Raw genomic sequence first — 21166 nt, forward strand, 5'->3', positions numbered from 1 at the left:
AGTGATTAATACTTTTGTGTTGAAATTCAAAAAACACCCCAATCCAAAACAGTTTTTTAAAGCTAAAACTGTGGTAACATTTTGTGTGCAGTCCTCCTTCTGAAAAAGACGGGAATCGTCAAGGCAACAGATGACTCAGCAGATATTTTCTTACATTGTTCCATAATCCATTAGCATCCAAAGTAAAAGCCCCAAGGGTCAGTGTTTAACCTGCTTTAGATGTCACCCTAGGCCAAACAAATTAATTAAATGATTGTTTCAATACCAGGCCCTTTTGAAAACTTTGTAACATGCTAATTTAGCCATTTAAGTCGGCCATGTTGGATCAAAGACACATCTGAAACCTACAGGACAATACATTTTGTGTCATCTTTGATCAGACTTTATTGGTAAATTAACATGAACAAATAAGAGATATTAAACCTGCAGTAAGTAAGTTTTATAATTAAAAACATTTTTATATATATTTGTTAAAACTGTATGGTATGAGTCCGATACTCTGTCAAAAATCAAGCTCCTTTGCCTTCTTTCAGTGCTATCAAGAAACAGCCAATCAGATCACAATCTGCTCATCCTCCCTCCTTCACTAGCTCTCTACTACACTGCAGTTAGCATAGCATGTCATAAATACTCCATACCAGTAGGTGGTGGTAATGCTATTTAACATTTTTTGCCCATAGCCAATAAAAATCAAGGAAAAGAAGCACATCATATCTTCACAATGCAAAATTTAAAAATAGAATTTAATGGGTGAGTTGTTACACACTCATATACAGTAGGTGGGGGTATGCATGATTGTTGCTTGCGATCTGCTATAATAGAAAAGAAGAAGAAGCATGTCATAAAGGAAATTTTAAAATGTGGCTGCTTAGTTAAACAGTATTGAAAGAAAAGGAAAGATAATTAGTTTTTTGAAAAATACTGGTCTTATTAGAAGAATTTGAGGAATGATAAGTAATAAAATCCAAAAGATGGCAGTAGTGCAACATGACGGCCATGCTAAGTTGTTTCTCAGCCATTAGCAGCCAGTACATGAGATGATTGACAGTGCTAAGACCCTCCTCCTGATTGGTTGTTTCTGGACAGAGCAGTGTAGCAGCTCAGGGCTTAGATGGACATCGTTCTTTTCACAGATCATCTGTCTCCTAACAAGAAGGTTCAAGAACCTACCTGTAACTGGAGCTTAAGCTGCCAGAACCAGCGTTACCTAATCGGTAAACCAGCTAGCAGCTAAGCTAGCTGAGGTCTGTTGCTGCAACCATTAACTCCTGTATTAAAATCGTTCATTTATTTGGGGGCTTTAACTTAATAAAAGCCTGCCTGAAATATGCACGGCGGCATTAAGATATAAATATGTTTTGAAGCTACATGTTTCTGTAGCTTCAAATGGTGACAGTCTTAACAAATATGTAAAAACATATATTTTTTTATATTAAAAGCCAGACTTTCAAAATAAAGTTCACACGTTTTCTTATACAAGTTATACTTGTTAAAATCATTTTTAACAAAGCAAAGTCCAAAAGTTTCGCTCTAACAGTCCAAAAATAAAGCTTTTTTTTTTTTTTCAAAGATACATTTTTATTTTATTTTATTTTTTTAAACACTTTTTGCTCATTCCTTTCAATTTGTTTTACATAAAAAGGTACGGAAGAGGATTAGGGCCACCGAAAAGAAAAAAAAAAAAGAGAATTCTGACTTTAATCTCAGAATTCAGATTCAGAATTCTGAGATTAAAGTCAGAATTCAGAGATTAAAGTCATAATTCTGAGATTAAAGTCATAATTCTAACTTTAATCTCTGAATTCTTTTTTTTTTTTTTTCGGTGGCCCTAATCCTCTTCCGTAAAAAGGGGTGGATAAACAAGTCTTTAAATCATTAGCTTGGAGATTTAGCGGCTCGGAGTGTATTTTATAATGATTTACGGTGTGAAATAAAGCCGGACTTCCTGTCTATACCTCCCTCAGCTTTGACACACAGTCATATGACTTGTATTTCCTGGCACAGCCTGATCGACTGGACGTCTCCTCACTTTTCTCTGCTTTTGTTTTTTCTCTTGAGTGGCTGAACATCCAAAACCCTCAGCGATCATGTCTCGATACGCTGCATTTGTTTTCTTCTTGTCTTTCGGAGTTGGTACGTATCAGCAGATTCATTCGTTACTGAAATGGTAAAAAAAAAAATGAATAAAAGTTTGGATGTGTTTCTCAGAAGTGACGCGATTAAACTTCTGGTGTACTTCAGGCCTTCATCGGTTAAATTTGGATAATTGTATTGGGTGTTTTTGATTTTGTTTTATATGATACTAATGTGAAAACAGTAGTAAAAAGCGAGTAAGACATTGAAACTGGTTCACTTAACCGCAGTCGTAATGTTTGGCAGCGGTAGCACATCAGAGCTAATTGTTACCTACGTCAATGTAAAACTCCTCAAAAACATGTAGCTTTAAAATATATTTATATCTTAATGCCGCCGTGCATACTTCAGGTAGGCTTTTATTAAGTTAAAGCCCCCAAATAAATAAACGATTTTAATACAGGAGTTAATGTTTGCAGCAACAGACGTCAGTTAGCTTAGCTGCTAGCTGGCTTACCGATTAGGTAACGCTGGTTCTGGTATCTTAAGCTCCAGTTACAGGTAGATTCTTGAACCTTCTTGTCTTATCTATTAAGAGGTTAAAGAAGCAGAAAATATGTTTAAAATATTTGCCTGATAAATTTTGCAACGTAATACCTTCACCGAGCTAGCTGAGTTAATGTTAGCATCTTTTGGCAGCAAGTTAGCACCGTTAAGCTAAAGGTTTCTGTTGAGAAGTTAACCCTTATTTTTATGGAAATTTGTATGTTTTATGTCAAAACAATTTAAAAAAACTTTAAAATGATGCGAAAATATATTTTCAGGTTTAAAAAAATATATTGAAGTGGCTACATAAGTTATTTATGCTGTTCGGTTTATTTTAAAAATGGACCCATTAACATCTTTAATATTTTTTAATGCTAGATATTGTCTTGCTTACTCAAGACAATACATGTTTTTGCTCATATGGGCTGAAATGTTCTGGTTAATCCTACAGCAGTTTCTTTTTCCCTTTTGTGAGTCAGTAGATTTAGTTGCGGTGTAATTCTTCTGCTGCCAAGTTGGTTTCAGTCTTGTCTGATGTGAGATTTCTGCAGCTATTTTGCAAAGTAATGTCAGGTAGCATGACTTATTGTTGCTTCTTGAGGAGTTTGCTCTTTTATTATTATTTCCGTTTTCAGCCAGATAGCCACAAGTGTGCAGCACCATGTGGGGGAGGTACAGTGCTTTGTTGGTCTATTCTCCATAAAGCTAGAAAAAAGTAAATTATTCCTGCATTTAGGAAGATTTATTCACATACTAAAAAAAAGCTCAGTAATTTATATTTGCAACATTTATTGTTTGAACCAAAAACTGGATAATTAAAGTTTTCATTCTGGCACTTTGGTTTCAATAGCTTTATTTTCTGAGGGACAATTTTGTTTACATATACTTAAGTTTGATTTTTATTTGTTGTTTTTATTTATTAATTTGGGATATGTCTTCCAGTTACAGTGTTAAATGTTCACTAGTTTAAAGTTTATTGATATTTGAGCACGTGTTCTTGGATTATTTTGTCATTACTATTATATCAAAACAGCAATATAATAGTTTATTGCATATTTTGAAACTGTAACTTTGTAAAATCTGGGTTTTCCACGACACTGACAAGCAGTCAGTTTACTTTTACTCAAAGATTGTTCTGTAAAATTCAACAATAGGGAGTTATAGTATTATAATCTTCTTTTATATGAATATGAGAGAGTCCCAGGTACAGATGATAGCGTCAGAGCTACCTGGTTGAAGCTCATTTCTCAGTAAATTGCTGCTGATTGAAGGTTTACAGTTAATCTAGAGAGCATAGCATTGCTGGCCAACTGTTGAAAGAGCCTGAGGCTGTTTGTCAGGAGGTTATAGTCACATGTTTCACACTTTTAGAACCAAAACCATAAAACTGATGCTTGTTGCAGAGGTGAGATTAATAGATGATGCAGAAACTATTCAAACATCTAAGTGTTTGAAGGCAGGAAACATAACATGTTATAAATGCATATCTGTTGCTCTTAATATGTGATGTTGGTCATAAACTTTAGTGATTGTAATTGTCCTAGATCTGCTCTCATATGACCTTTTGTTTTGATTTTGTCTCCACCTGACCCGCACAGTAAACATCTTTTCTCTCTATTTAAAAAAAAAGGAAAGCGGGCTATAAACACAGGGGAAAGTTTGACGCTTTGTGTGTTTTTATGTTTCTGCTGCCTGGAAATTCTTGCAAGCGGTTGAGTTGATGACGGAGCGTATTGGTGAAACTTTATCAGTTATCTAAATGGACCTTGTCCTTTCTGGTAACCTACATGCAGGTTTTTAGTGCGCAGTATCAGTGGACTTTGCTGCAGGTACTGCACATATTAAGTTTTTAAACCAGTTCAAGTCTCATTCTCATGACTTTGTTGTTTTTTTTATTAGTCCAAAGGGCCATTTTGTAGACTTTAGATGACTCTGAAATCAACTTTGTAACATTGATTAGCACTGTTTGCTACTCTGCTGACAACAGTTGTGTGTCTGTGTTGCCTGCTGCACAGTTTTAGCTCCTTTCACCCACAAAAGGAGAAGTGGGACGATAAAAACTAGCACTTTGTTTAAATACAGTCTTTAAGCTGGAACGTATTAACTTTTTTCACATTTTGCCATGTTACAGACTTTGTCTAAAATGAATTTGAGTTTGAAAATAACCCATAATTAATCCTGTCATGTTAACAAATTTTACTGGGTGATAAATCGTCCCAGAAGTTATTGTGATAAATAATATTGTTGTTCTGACGCATTTTCAAGCATAATAATGGAAGAAAACATTTAAATTATAATGAACATTTAACACTGGAACTGGAAGACATTTTAAATATCCAAAACGACAAATAAAATTAATTATAAAGTCTCTGAAAACTAAATTGTCCTTCAGAAAAAGAAGCTAGTTGAGACCAAAGCACTTTATCATCCAGTTTTTGAATGAGAAAAAACGCCAACTCATGCAAATGAAAGTTATTGAGCTAATTTTAATTTATCATGCGATTAATTGATTTATTGTGTCACTCCTAAGCACAATCAGAGTAAAAAGACGATTTCAGACATTTAAAGTAAATTTAGTTGCATTATATTCTCTGCTTTGATGCTCAAAATTGACTGAGTACTTTAGAAATCCGCTGATCATCTCTAAGACGATTGGATTAAAAACGCCACTGATTGAAGGTGATATGGAAAGAAAAATGCTTATTTACATGAAGTTCTGCAGCTGGCAGTGAAGAAACGAACCATTAAAGTCAAAGAAAGTGTCTATAAACCTCTGACGTCTGCTAAAGCACAAATCTGTGGAATGATGTAAAAAAAAAAAAAAAAAAGCAGCACAAAGCGCTGTGGTCCTCATTATTCAGAAGCGGAAGGATTTTGAAGATTTCTCCTCGGATCTGGTGACAAAATGAGTAATTATAGAGGAAGAGGTGACCGCTGGCTCGTGGAGACTGAATCATCCAACCATTCTGTGAACAAATGAGCGTTTCTCCAGTGATTCATTTAAACTGCATCACAAACGGGAGGAAAAAACACGTGAAAAGGTCTGATTTCGAAGAATACAACCTGGAGCAGGGCTGTCCAACGTTTTTGAAACAACTGTGAAGTTAAAAGAAGTAAAAAATGTTCTTATGAAAAATGTAAAAACAAACTAAATATGTAATACATCTCTGGAAAAAATGAAGAGCCCACTGCACTGAAGCAGTAATTCTGGGAAGCGCTGCATCCTTTTTGTTATTTGTGTAAAGAACTTTGTGCTATAATATAATTTATTTTTATTGTTTTAACCAAAATAACACATTGTTTTCTTTTCAGTGTCCCATCTGTGTCATGGCATTGAGGTTGAAGTCATGAATAAGGACAAGTTGTGTCTTTATGCCAATCTGACCCTCAGCTTCTCGGTCACCTATGAAGTTGCTGACAACAAGGTGAGCCACTGTACTTTGACTACACCAGTCTGCTGTTTTACAGCCCCTTGGAAAGCCGTTGCTGCTTTCCTCTTATCAGGCGCCTGAATCACGTGGTTGTCACATCACTGTTGAGGAAGCAGGCTCCTCATGAAAAGGGGAAACGACTGAGGTCACAACAAGCAGCAGATTCTTTCTGTTCAGGATTTTGCTTAGTCAGTTTTCCTCATGTACATCCTTCCATTGTTTCGTTGAGTCATTTCACTTCCGGATTTTAAACGAAACATCAGAAATCACTCATTCATTGAATTAAGGAACCATTTAAATCTCAATAGCAGAAGTTAAAGGGTTAAATGTAATGCTTTCGTTACGTGACTTGCCCTGAAAAAGATGAACTGCTGGAGTTTTAAATGGATTAAAAACACCGAAACAAGAATAAATGTGTTTTTATTCAATAAGCAGATGGAGTAAATGTTATGTTAACAATTTTAATCTAAAATTTTACTTTGTGTTTGGGCCTACAGCTGAAGATAGTTAACAGAAAAAGTAAGAAAGATAGTGTTTGGTTGTATTGCTGAAGCGATTAATCGAATTAATGGTGATTAATCGGTTATTGAAATCATTTTCAGCTAATTTAGTAATCGATTAATCATTAAGATTCTAAAAATGGCCATTTGTTGTTTGTTTTTGTGTAAAACATAGAGGTAGTAAATGGAAGTAGCTGAAAGTCTCAACTCTTTATACACAAAATCTAGAGATACACTGATGTGAATGTTTGGGATAATATCAATATCTGATATTTGAAAACGCTGATATTCTTTTTCTGTTTGAGTCACAGTTTTTACTTCTCTGACCTCTACTGATGTAAAAAAAAAAAAAAAAGACCAACCTCGACCCACATCGATATTAACGGCGATATGTCGTGAATCAATGATAAAATCATTCTTCTTTTGAGGAATGACTGCTGTAATGTTTCAGTCATTTGGCTCAGACACTGAGAAGAAAACAAGTCAAATGCAAATAATTATCAGGAAAATGATGCAATAGAAACTTCTTTTTGTAAAAGCAGTTATTGATTTAATTTAATAATGTGGCTCTTGGAGGCCAGCAGAAAATCTGTTCTGAAAAGAAAAACATGAATTTTCTTTTTCCCTGGTAAGTTTCATTCTCACAACCAACACGCGGATTTTCCTGGCTGCTGACTTCCCTAAAGCTATCGGTCACCGCTGTGGTATGAACAACGTTGTTCTGGTGTCTTACCCGTGTTTTATTTTCTTCTCTAAAGACAAAATTACAATTGTTTTACACTCCTGAGGCAAAAATACTTTTAAACATGTGGGGTGAGAAGAAATCTGAACCACTTTTCCAGAGAAATCCGTGTTTCTGAATTTGTATTTCTACTTTGATGATGTGAAGGAAAAACCAAACTTTACATCCGTTCAGAATAAATTCCCTTTACGGTCCGACTTATGATTACATTACTAATCGATTATTCTGATGATTAATCGAATAAAAAAAATTTGCTACTTTCTACAGATTTATACTTTTACACATATATTAAAAGAATCCAGTTCCTTTTTTAAAATAAATTTATTTCCTAACATGCAGTAAAACAGAAATCCTGTAGTGAACTATTTAAACCGGCTGAAGGTAAAACTTTGCCACTTGAGAAGTTTTGTGGAAAACATTTACATACTGATGCTTTTATCTTAAATCCAATTTTTTAAATATTTTGAACAGTTTGACTTAAATACTGCTCTGAATATGTTGGGGGGATTTTCAGCAAATTGACTTATTTTTGAGTTTCCAGTCACAATTAATTAATTACTAAATTGTAAATTATTTTAAGAAAAATATATTTACTAACAAAGATATTTTTCTCTTAAATTAAATTTTTAAAAAATATTTTATACAGTTTTGATTTAATTACTGCTCTGAGTGAACTGTTTTCCAGCAGCTGGCCTTTTTACGGGGCTAGTTAATAATTAATCGATTACTGTATTAGGTGACCTTTGTTTTAATAATCGATTAATTGCGATTAATCCGATTAATCATTTTAGCTCTACAAATATACTTGAGTGTCTTATGATTTCAAGCTTTAAATATGATTAAATTGGCTCTGTTACCAAAGGCAGATTCTTTAAGATATGAATTAAAATGTTACTTTTTAAAAGGTTCTAATAGTAAGGAATCAAAATCGGTTATAATATTATTAATCTTTGTGGAATATCGTAAAAATAAAATGTTTATTGTGAAAAATGAAAGGTTTTCTTTCTTTAATAAACTTTCACTGCTGCATTGTTTAAAAACTCAATTAAAATGCCACAGCATTGTTCAGCATCCTGCAGGAAAATGAAATTTGTCAATAAAAGACGTGAGGTCGGAAAGACGGTTGAGATCATAGATCAAGGAAGTGCGAAGGAAGTTTATCAGCTAGCAGTAAAAATGGGTCAAGAGGGAATAATTAGGTCAGTCTGAGGAAACATTTTGCTGTATTTATTTACAGAAGAGCCTAAATGAGCCAACAAAAGCACAAGGTTATTATTTAAAGACGAGAGCTTTGCAAAAGTTAAAATTCTGACGGTTTTGTTCAGGTAAAAGGGAAAAAAAGCAGCTATTTTTTTTGTTTCGATTAAATAAAATTATACCATCTTTACTGAAAATTAAGTTTTTATTGCATTTTTGATGTTAAATTAACTCTAGATCTAAGAATCCGATTGTTTGATGTTTCTGTAATGATTCTCTGCTCTCTTTCAGAACAAAACGGTTTCATTTGAGCTTCCCGCCTCTGCATCATCAAACGACAGCAAATGCGACAACACGAGCTCGATTCTGAAGCTCAGCTTTCCGGACGGACACTCCTGGAGCGTGAACTTCTCCCTCAAAGACAAAAGCTACCAGGCAGAAAACATAACCTTCGTTTACAACCTCAACGACTCAAAGGTCTTCCCGGGTTCTTCATCCAATGGTAACTTCTGCTTTACATGGCGCCCCCTATGGAGCATGGGGGAAATTGTTTTCTTTTGCATTACTTCGCAATAAATTAGCAAATACAGCCTGGTGTATTTTGTATGCAGTCACAGCGAGAAGAAATGTTGATTTAAAATTGCACACAGCCTCAGTTCGGTGCAGAAACTGATTGAAAATTGATTTATTATTTCATATTCATGTAAAGTAGAGATGGAAATATCCATGAAAACGTCTCGTTATTAACCTTTCAGACTAATAACAGACGACTTTATTGTCATGTGAAAATAACTCGCAGCCCAAATGGCTTAGATGTGTTTTTTTTTTTTCTTTCTTACAAGAAGTTTCTGTCTGGGAAGAGAAAATCCATGTTTGACCTGTTCTGATGTAAAACATGCATGGAAAAACCCTTACAGAAAATTTATGTTGTTGCACAAAATCTTTCAGAATTCAAGATTTAATCTCAATTTCTGACTTGAATTTCAGAATTTTGGCTTTCTCAAAATTCAGACATTTTTTCTCAAAAGTTGGACTTTCTCAAACTTCTTACTTTTTCTAGAATTTCTTACTTTTTTCTTAGAATTTTGACATTCATCTCAAAATTTTGACTTTATTCTCAGAATTTTTGACTTTCTCAAAATTCAGACTTTTTTGTCTCAAAATTGTTGACTTTTTTCACGGGATTCTGATGCTTTTTTGATCTCAAAATTCGTACTTTTTCTCTAAATTCTGACTTATTTTTCTTAGAATTCTGACTTTAATTCCAGAATTCAGACTTTTTTATGCAGAATTTTCATTTCAATCCTCTGAGAGCAAAAGTCAGAATAAATTTTTTAGTAGCCCTAATGCTCTTCTGTACTTTTGCTATTTAACACAATAGAAAAATGTTGCCCCATTTATTTTGTTTATTTTCTTGAACAAAATAAACTCAGACGAGTGAACTTTTTTCCTTGCTTGTAGAAACTGTTAAGGTGACGACGAAGCCTGACATTACAGACGTTGGCGTGAACACGTGCTACTCGTGCAAAAGTGAAGACACGCTCATCGCTTCGCCCTGGGCCAACATGACTCTGTCAGACGTGCTCATACAGGCCTTCGTCCTCAACGGCACCAAGAGCGAGAACCGTAAGAACCGCCGCCTCTCGCCCTCCTCCGGGCTCAGACCTTCACATATCAAGTTCTGATCCGTTCTCTCCGTTTTCCAGTAACGACCTGCTCTGCGGACAAACCCGTAACTCCAACTCCCACTCCCACTCACGTGACCAACGCCACCACCGTGGTGCCGGCCACCAACGCCACCACGGCAGTTCCTCCCACCACCCCCACTCCCACTCTGCCCACTCCCACAGTGGGGAATTACTCCTTCAAGCACGACGTCAACAGCACGGCCTGCCTGCTGGCCAACTTCGGCCTGAGAATCGGCTTCACTCAGAACAAGGTGCGTTCAGCAGCAAGAGTAACATAAATGTACTCAAGTAAAAGTAAAAAGTATTCGTCCAACAAAGTATCTGGTAAAACGTCTACTCAAGTATTGAGTAACTGATCAAATCATCAATCAATTAATATTAAAAATTACATCATCAGACGGACCAAAATGTAAATTAAGTGGAGATTTTGGTGTTTATTTTTCCAAAATCAATTTGTTTCAATATAAAACTGAAAGCCTGTATATGATATTTTTATTTAGGTTAAAACACAATTAATCGAGGTGAATCAATTTATTTAAATAGTTGACAACTAATCTTGTAATCAATAATCATTAACTGGATTATATGAACTGAAAAATAACATTTGCTGATAAAACAACATATTCAGAGAAGCTTTTAAGCCAAAACTGCATAAATATTCAGCATTTAAGATTAAAAAAAAAAAACTTCTGTCTGAAAATCTGTTTTCCCAAAAACTCCTAAAGTGGCTTTTAGCTTCACCTGGTTTAAATGCTATTTTATTGCATTTTAGGGAATAAAATGTTTATTTTTTTTATTTAAAAAATGAATCAAATCGTTTCTTTGCATCTTTTAATGTTTTTCTAATATTGTAAAACTAAGAGGCCAAAGTGGTTAAATGAAAAATCAGCAGAATTTTTACATTTTTATGTGATTAATAATGAGAATAATCGATTACTAAAATAATTTATTAATAATTAACACATACAGTGCCTTTAAAAAGTCTTCACCCCTTCAAGTGATGTATCCGTTTTATTACCTTTATAAATCAATCATGATCAACAACATTTTTGACAAATAAAATTACAAAATAAAATCGTTCCAAATTGTTCTAGCTGCAGCTTTTATTGGCGCTGTGAACGTTTAGCAGTAGTTTGGGAATAGTTTATCTTTAATAGCACAATGGTTTTTATTTTGTGTGTGTTCAGAAGTATCAGGAGGTGAACTTTGACCCCCCAACTGAAGTTTCTGGAAGCTGTGGAGTCGACAGCAGCGAGCTCATCCTGATGTCCAACGGCATCAACGTTTCTCTCTCATTCTACAATGTAAGTTTTATAAACTTATTGTTTAGTTTGTTGAAGCTAATTTCTATCTTGTGTGTATATATATAGATATATTTAATGTATATCTATATATATATATATAAGCTGCATACTGTGAAACATTTTCAGAAATAATGGAGAAAACAACAATCTGCTCTGCAAAAACACAAAATATTATCAGGTGGTTTTTGGTCCAGTTTATAGTGCAAATATCTTAGTTTTGTCTTATTTCAAGTTTACTAACTTACAAGTGACTTTCAGCAATAAATATGAGTTGGTTTTGAGTAAATAATTCCTTAATATTGATGGAAAAAGTAATTGTGTCACTGGCAGATTATTTCACTTATAACATGGAAAAATGTCTTGTAATAAGTGAAATAACCTGCCAATGAAATAAGGAATTGTTTTCTTAAAACAAGCTTCTATTAATGGCTGGAAAGCAACTTGTAAGTTAGTTTTGTCTTATTTCAAGTTTACTAAGATATTTGTACTATAAAATCTACCAAAATACTTGGTCATATTTTGTGTTTTTGCAGGTCAGATCCTTGTTTTCTCCCTTATTTCTGAAACTTTTCACATGAAGACTCAGTTATGCTGCTGTTTAGATGTTTTTTACTGCACACTATGAGAAGAAATGCTGTTTGATCTCTTTATTCATCAGCAAATATATGCAAAAGTTAACAGGTTTTAGTTTCTGCTATAAAAATTTGAGAACCTCACAGAACGAAACAGGAAGTAAGAAATTTGAAGTATATATGATCAGTTTAACTTCTCAACCGTAAAACAGAGAGGAGGTTTTGCTCATTTGATACATTTACACACTCGGCATCAGACATTTTATCTAAATAAATTGTTCTCAATCTTAACAGGACACAAAGAAATTCCGCCTCCATGCAGTGAACGTCACCCTCAACACCAGCTCCGGTATTGATTATCCGTATCCGCTCAGAGACAACCTGCAGTGTTCCAGGTTTGGTGCTGAGTTTCCTGTGTGTCGCCCTGCAGGCGTTTTTGCTCAGAGTGGCACCAACCTGAGTCTGTGGGAGGCGGCGGTGGGAAGCTCCTACATGTGCAACAAGGAGCAGAACTTCACCATCACTGACCTGCTCTCCATCTACACCTTCAGCCTGCATGTGCAGCCATTCGGCGTGAAGAACGGCCTCTACAGCACAGGTCAGTCATCTTTCATCTCTTATCTAACGGACTGAGTTAATATTAATGCTCTCTATTACCATGTGGTAGCTGCAATTCATTATTTGCACATTTTTTTGCAAAGAATTTCATTTAAAACACAAAAGATTCAGTATTTTTATTATACCATGACTTGTTTTTCACATTTTTTTTATGTTAGAACCTGAAATTTTTATGTATTTTATTGGGATTTTATGTCGTATACCAACAGAAATTAGCATTCAGTTCATCTGAAAAGTGTGGCATGCATTTGTAACGACTTTTTGCTGGACGATAAATTTTTCCAACGATAATATTGTTGTTTTGAGACCATTTTCTAGTAGTACAGTAGTAAGAAGAAAACTTTCTCAGAGATCAATAAACTTTAACTTCTAATGAAAGTTTAACTCCTGAGCTGGAAGACATTTTATATATCCAAAATAAATAAAACAACAGAAACAAATTAAATGAATTATGAAGTCTCTGTAAACAAAATTATCCTTCAAAAAAAGGGATAGTTGAGACCAAAGCAGCAGACTGAAAACTTTTATCATCCAGTTTTTGGTAGAAAGAGAGAAAAGAGAAATATAAGTCATAAAAATGGAAACTATTGATCTTGTTTTAATATATTATGCGATTAATTGATTAATTGCATTTATAGTCGCTCCACCAATCTCTTCTGTAGAAACAACTTTCACTGCAGTTACAGACATAAAATTTTGGCACAGTGTCTCTTTCAGCTTTGGTCTGCTGTCTTTCCACAAACTCTGAATTAGATTTGGTTTTGAACTTTGACTCGTCACAAAGTCATCATCGTTTTCCATTTAAAACTCCATTCAAAGCGTCCGCACTGCTAGTTTCAGCCATTTTTTAAGTCTGGATTTACGCCGTTCAGCTTCTTTTGCTGCAGAATTTTGACACGTTTCACCTCAAAATAGCGACATGGCCGTTCAGGCTGCAGACTTTGAACACGACACGGATGGAAGTGACACAGACCAGATTTGATCAGATGTGAAAAGATCAGAATCGGCTCATTCAGATTGCAGCGTGAAAGTCATTTTTTAGGAGAACCGGTGTAAATTGTGACATAAAATCCCATTAATATGCAGTGAAGTTATTTCTTGTTGAACATGTAAAAGTTAAAGCGGCGTGAAGAGTTTGGCAGCTCGGTTTTGTCCCATGATTGTGAATAATTTGTCTTTCTGCTTCGTTCTTGCCTCTGTTTTGAATTAAGGAAAATAAGAAACTGAACTTTTCCACCAGCTGACTGACTCTCCTTTTTATCTGCAGCCCATGAATGTTCATTGGATGACCCCAGCATCTTAATCCCAATCATTGTTGGTGCTGCTCTGGCTGGCTTGATTCTCATTGTAGTGATCGCTTACGTGATTGGTCGAAGAAAGACCCATGTTGGATATCAGACCCTTTAAATCCAGCGTGCGTTCGCTCCTCACATGTCACGGGATTCTCAAGCCTGGTCCTTGGAATTGATTTGGCAAATCTATTTAAGATTTAAAAAATAATCATTTTAGTACCTACTGGTAATAAAATGAAGAAGAAGAAGAAAAAAAAACTTGATTAAATTGAATCAGCCCAAAGATGAATTTGATGTTTTCCTCAAGGACCAAACTTGTTTTTCCCCTGGTTCGGTTTGTTTTCATCCTGTTTTTGTCCTTCCCGTTTTGCTTCTTGTTGATGCTCGAGTTCAGGCGAACAGCAAAGCTCGTTTCCTTGTGCAGAAATGCCTGAAGATTTATAACCTCTGGTCAGTTCGTCTAGTTTTTTGCACAAGATCTTCAGCTTTCATGATCCTGCACTTTGCTCAGCACACATTCCCTCCCTCGTTTTGTTTGTTTTGTTCTTGTTTATCATTTCACTTTTCACCCCAATAATTATCAAATCAAAATATTAGAGCTCCTTTCTGTGTTCACTTCCAGAATTTCACTAACACGGATGAGTGAGGTGGGTTTTGGACCCGTGTTGTTCCCTGTAGATCAGGAGAAGTCTTGGGATTTATTTCAGACTTTGAGGCTCTGTTCATGTTATGAATGCATAAGGAAATATTGGGGTCATTATAGATTAAAAAGGAAATAATTGACCACAGAGGAGTGAATTGTTTGTCAGTTACATTCATGAGGAATGTATCTGAATGTTGGATCCAAACTGCAAAAACACAAAAAGTATTTTTAGTCTACATTCTAGTGCAAATATCTTAGTTCACTTTAAATAAGACAAAACTAACTTAGAAGTAACTTTTAAGTAAGAGATAGAAGCTTAATTTTATTTAAATAATTAATTAATATTAATTTTAAAAATCTACTAGTTTCCACTGGCAGATTATTTCACTTCAAAATGTTTTAAGTGAAATAATCTGTCAATAAGGAATTATTGACCTAATATAAGCTGCTATGTCTCGCTAAAAAAAGTTACTGATAAGTTATTTTTGTCTTCTTTCAACTGAACTAAGATATTTACAGTAGAAATTAAACTAAAAATACGTGTTAATATTTTGTGTTTTTGCAGTGTAGCTCTGACTCTTAAACTTTTTGGAAAATATTCAGATACGATTCTCCTAAACCTTTGACTTTGGTCATGTTTTGTCAGTACAGAAGGTTTTTTCCCGAACAGATTTGACTTGTATTATAACTTTATGCCTTAAATCATAAAAACAGAGAATATCCACGTTTCTTTTCCTCATTAATATGTGAAATTAATCTCAAAATTTCTTTTTTTTTTTGGCTTAAATCTACTCCTCCGTGGCCAGTATTTTTCATTCTTTTATCTGAAATGTCTCCCAATACTCCGTCGTATGACTGTAAAGCCAGATTATGACTAACTTCAGATATTATTCATCAGCATCAAGCAGATAATTTACGCGTCTCATTCAGATTTAAAGTGGTAAAGAAAGGATTTTATGACGCCATTGTTAATTTAACCTGTGTGAGTCTTTTTATTTTTATTTTTGCACACACTCCTATCAGAGCAAACTAGAACGAAAGAATCGCCGGTACTTTTGTAATTTAATCAACAAACACATGGTGGCATTAGTCAGAAAAGGGAAATCAAATATTTGTCACTTTCGCTGCGAATCATTCTGGAATCAGGATGTTTGCACAGAAATGCACTAAGAGGGTTTTATGTTGCTCGTCGTCTAATTTTCTCACCTGTGTTACAATCAGCTGGATGAGAGGACGCTTACAGTCCTGAAAACTTTTCACATCGTCTTTGAATATTTGTGACAAAGAATAAAAAAATGTAGAGAAAATAACAGGAAGTGATATCATTTGTGCTTTTGTTTTTTTGATGAGAGTTGAAAGGCCATGAGCCGTTTCACTGCTGCAGAGATAAAAACTGGAAATAATAAAGTGAGCTGGAGTTTATTTCACAAAATGGTTTCAGTTTAAATTAGAGATGCACTGGTTACACTGCAAAAACTCAAAATATGAAATAAAGTAATTTTGGTCTAGTGATGGTCTAGTTAACTTATTAGTAACTTTTCAGCAAGAAATAACAGCAATAATTTCTCAATATTGATTTAAAAAGTACCAGTTTCACTGGAAGATCATTTCACTTATAACAAAATGTTTTTTCCATATTAAGAATAAATTATTCTGCCATTGAAAACAGAACTTTTTAATTAATATTAAGAAATGATTGACTTAAGACAAGCTCCTAAATCCTGCTGAAAAGTAGTGAGTTTGTAGAAAACTCAAAATCTGACCAAGTATTTTTGTGTAGTTTCCAGTGCAAATATCTTAAAACACTAGAATTAAGAGAAACTAGCTTAGCAACATTTATGAGCCTTAATATTAATTTAAAAGAGGACTTGTTCTACTGGCAGAGTATTTCACTTGTAACATGGAAAAAATGTCATAAATGAAACTATCTGCCAGTGAAAGTTGGACGTTTTCATCGATATTAAGAAATAATAGACTTAGAACAAGATCTTCTTTTTTTTTTTTGAAAAGTTACTTGTAAGTTAGTTTTGTCTTATTTTAAATGCAGTGGAAACTAGACCAAAAATACTTAGTAATATTTTGTGTTTTTGCTATTTAGAACCTTTCTTTGATGTCTGATCAATTAATTCATTTTTTTCTGACTATAATATTATGCATAATATTATAATATAAAGTATTATATTTCAAATCCTCAGATGCACCGATTGTTAATTTTCCTGTATGATATAGACCAATTTTCTTTAATATTTGACCAGCTAATTTAGGAATTTTTTTCACATTATAACAGAGGAAAAAAGTGCAGCAGGTTATTTAATTAAAGTATTTATATTAACTTAAACATACAATTATGGAATAAGAAGATTACATCTGATTTCAATTACATTTTTTTTTATAAAACTCAAAAGAATGTATCAATAAACATCCTTCAACTCCAAATTAATTAAGTTAATCACAGATCAAAGTACAAAACAATTATCCAGTTACAATCTCCAGTCGGTGCATCTCTAGTTTTGTTTAACTTATATCACCTTAACTTGTGAGTCTAATGTAGGTTTCATTAGATTTCCAGCATATTTTAATCTGCTGCCATGTTTGTTCATATAATCTCTAAAATCTTCCATTCAAAAACACAAAGTTCTCTCCATGCAGGAAGTCATTGGTTGTCTTGGTTAATTGAGGTTTTGAGCAGCTTCAGGCACGGCGGCAGGCAGGAAGTGTTTCCATAGCGACAATTGTAGCTGTGCATCAGTTTCTACACTGCAAAAAATCAAAACACAAACTCTTACCAAGTGTTTTTGTCTATAGTTTATAGTACAAATATTTTAGTACATTTGAAAGAAGACAAAACTAACTTACAAGTAACTTTTTAGCAACAAAGAGGAGATTGTTTTAAGTCAATAATTCCTTAATATTGATGTGAAAATAGTAGTTCATCTAGCAGATTTCACTTGTTTTAAGTCAAATAATCTGTCAGCACCTTTTTAAAAAATATTAATGAATTATTGCCTCAAACCAACCTCCTATACGTTGCTTTTAAGCTATTTTGTTTTTATTTCCAGTGCACTGAGATTTTTGCACTAGAAACTAGAGAAAAAACGCTTGTTATGGTTTTGTGTTTTTGCTTCATGCTGTGTATTGTTTGCGCTGATAAAATTTGCTTTCACAGGTTTATTGTACATGTGTATGAATAATTGCTTTTTAATCAAAAATGAGCTTAGATTTTTTTTCTTTTTGCCTGTTTTTTGCTTGTGATTTGTGCCTTTGTGTAAAAAAAACTGCCTTAAATATACAGATGTTCCTGCAGCACCAATAAAGCTTTTAACCGGACTTGTTTATAATTCTGAATCCGCAAAATAAACTCAATTATTCACAGACTCTGTCATATATTTAAAATAAAAGGGAATCTGCTGCAGGACCATCTCTGTTGACGTGTCATTTTGCTATTAGCTGCATCACATTCAATTTGTGTCAATGAAGCATTTTTAGTATTTTCAATGGAAATAAAAATGTTTGAAAATGTACAGAAGGGATTCCCTGTTGTTTATGCTTTTTTATGACTAACTGCTTCCTTTCAGGTGTTTTATTTTCTAAGTGGGTGAGACATTCACGTGTGTGCTCTCTTCATTCCCGTCTAGCTGAGGAATGCCTGACTGATGAGGAGAGCTACCTTGTTCCCATAGCTGTCGGCGTTGCCCTGCTTGTTCTCATACTTATTGTTCTGCTGGCTTATTTCATCGGGAGGAAGAGAAGCATGGCGTCGGGCTACCAGTCTTTCTGATCTTACTCCTCGTTTAGAGCTGCAGGGGGTGGCCGCCGCCTTATTTAAATCGCTGCTTTTTCACTAATTGGTGATGAGAAGAGCGTAATCTGTGTGTTTTGTTCTGTTAACTTATGGGTCTTCTGATTGTCTTTTAGCTTTGGATAAAGACTGGAAACATGCTTGATGTACTCAAAACTACCAAACAGAAATTGGAGGTCATTCCCAGAAATTACACTTAAAATAATTAATTAGATGGTTGCAAAATGGCCGCTGCTGCAAGTCTTAGTCTGTTTAATGGGTGGGAAGCTGAAATCTAAAATCTGCCATCAGGACGCTTCCAAATATATATTCTTTTTTCTTAAGGGGCAAGTTAATTTTTTTTTCTTTTTTATCAGTGAGTTTGGATACAAGTAAAACTTCTTCCAGTTGATTTTTACCCACTTAAAGCAACTCGAACTTTAAATGTGCAAATCAACATGATGGAACAATATATTATCAAAGCATGCAATACTTTAACAAATATTCAGATTGTTTTTGTTGGAAAGGGTTGTTTAACTTATACATTCAAGACTTAAAAAGGCTTATTGGTTTCCCTTACTAAAAGAAATTTTTATATTCTTTAGGTATTCCATTTAATTTCCCTTTCTGATTCATAAAGTATTTTTGAATTGAATTTGATTGGGGAAACAAGTGGAACGGAATTTAATCAATTCTGAGCAGACAAAATTCAGATTTAGGTCACTTTCTGTTCGGAAATATTTGTAATTTTAGCCAAGTATAATAATTTAAAAGCACATTTGGGGAGCGTTTGAGTAAAAGTCACTGCACAGAAGAGGTGCTTGCAAAAGAATGTAAAAATAGTTGTTCAAAAACTAATTTTGCTGGACGCTAAATCGTTCCAGAATTTATTCAGATAAACTGCAATATTGTTTTGAGACCATTTTCAATAAATATACCGATGATAGCATGGAAATGCAAGTTTGCTCTTTGAAAGACCAATATACTTGCATTATGTGCAGAACATTTAACCTTGGAACTGGAAGATGTTTAATTATTAAAAATAAAACACAACAATCCAAAACAAATAAAAAACACACACAACCGAAACCATAAACAACAAAGTTTTAAGTCTCTCTAAACAAAACTATTACCCTTTAAAACAAAAAACATTAATCAGACTGGTAGGTATCCGTAACTAACGGTCATGGCAGTTGCTATGGAGTTGCTATGACAACAACGAAACAAGCCACAAGCTTAGAAAGAGCTTTCGCCTCGTTCTTTTCTAAACTAAAAACAGTATAAGTACATTAAAACCATTACTTGATTACATTTTTAAGTACTTTACTTTCTTTTTGTTGGTCTCGAAATAGTTCGTCTTTGCGCTTCTCCTGCCTAGCAGCAAGATGGCGGTTCAGTAGCGCGGATCACTTCGGTTCAGAAGGTTCTTTATTTTTAAGCTAGTTAATTGTTGTTTTTTATTTATTTAATCAATAAATCTTGTGATCATTTTTCTTTAATTAAAATATAATTCGTTTTTTTTTAAATTAGACTACTTTCACAAGAGAATTCAGTTCGGGAAAAAAAAAAAGAAGCAAACATTCATGTTAATTGTGTTCGGATCGAGCTGTTTCCAGTTTTTACACTCAGCTTTTGGCATAATGTTTAATTTAATTTAATCTGACAAACTTCAGTGAGTTAATTTTGTAAAACTGAACTCAGCAGAAATAATCTGTCGTTTTGTGTTTTTCTCTCTAATCCGCTCTGCATCGCTTCCATCTTTTCATAGGTTGTTTCTGTTCTCCTGCTTCTGGCTTTGTTTCTAATCGTTTATTTCCAACCCAAATCGCCCTCTAACTTCCTGCTGAGGCGCTAACTTCCTGTCTGTCTGTGTCTCTCTGTCTGTCAGCTGAGGAATGCTTCCTGGACTCTGATTTGAGCTTTTTGGTGCCCATCGCCGTCGGCGTGGCCCTCAGCTTCCTAATCGTCCTTGTGCTTATCTCTTACCTGATTGGTCGGCGGAAGAGCCGCACTGGTTACCAGTCTGTTTGAGTCCAGCTCTGCTGCTTCTGCTTCTTCTCCCTGTTTGTTCCCACCCTTTCTGCTATTAAATTAAAAAAACAAAATACAAAAAGCTTCCTGGATTTTGCTCAGTTTTCCTCCGAGGCAGCGTCTCCTTGCAATAACCTTTTAGCTTATTTCCCACGTCCAGTTTCAGCTGGTTTTGTTTGTTTTTTGTTTATTTTATTTTTTTGTTCTGACAAAAGTGACTGAATCAAGCACTAAAACATTTATGATCTATGATAAATTGTTTCAATATAAACTGCATGTTTAAAAAAAAAAAGATAGATACATGGCTGTGAATTAGCCTTCCACACTGCAAAAACACAAAATCTTAGTAATTTTGTTGTTTTTTGTTGGGTTTTTTTGTGTGAAAGTATCTTAGTACACTTGAAATACAATATAACTAACTATGAGTAATTTTCAGCAAGTTTTAAATCAATAATATTTAAATAGAGATTAAAAAGTTCTAATTCCACTAGCAGAATTTTGTACTTTTGACATTGGAAAAATGCCTTGCTATATAATTTAGTATTACTAATGTGTAATACGTACAAGTTAGTAATACGAACATAAATAGTTTTCAGCAAGAAATAGGAGCTTGTTTTAAGTCAATAATTCCTTAATATTGATTTAAAAAGAAATAGTTTCATTGGCAGATTATTTCACTTATAACAAAATTTATTCTGATGTTTTAGGAGAAATAATCTGCCAGTGGAACTTGTACTTTTTATCAGTTTTA

At 34.1% G+C, this 21166-nt stretch overlaps 1 protein-coding gene across 3 annotated transcripts; it reads left to right on the forward strand.

Annotated features, from left to right (window-relative positions):
- Positions 1-1969: 1969 nt before the first annotated feature.
- lamp2 (lysosomal-associated membrane protein 2) lies at positions 1970-20736 on the forward strand. Of its 3 annotated transcripts, none has more exons than XM_032554492.1 (9): positions 1970-2133; positions 5932-6044; positions 8781-8991; positions 9951-10115; positions 10196-10428; positions 11365-11481; positions 12348-12402; positions 12484-12651; positions 20273-20736. In XM_032554492.1, exons 1-9 carry the CDS (start codon positions 2088-2090, stop codon positions 20413-20415), a joined length of 1251 nt encoding a protein of 416 aa, XP_032410383.1. In that variant the 5' UTR covers positions 1970-2087; the 3' UTR covers positions 20416-20736. The 3 variants fall into 3 exon arrangements, with proteins under 3 accessions (XP_032410383.1, XP_032410382.1, XP_032410384.1); XM_032554491.1 differs by having other exon boundaries at positions 18242-20687; XM_032554493.1 differs by lacking the exon at positions 20273-20736 and adding an exon at positions 13939-14827.
- The last annotated feature ends 430 nt before the right edge of the window (positions 20737-21166 follow it).

This window comes from Xiphophorus hellerii, chromosome 23 (assembly GCF_003331165.1).
Source record: "Xiphophorus hellerii strain 12219 chromosome 23, Xiphophorus_hellerii-4.1, whole genome shotgun sequence".
In the NCBI taxonomy this organism is placed as follows: Eukaryota; Metazoa; Chordata; class Actinopteri; order Cyprinodontiformes; family Poeciliidae; genus Xiphophorus; species Xiphophorus hellerii.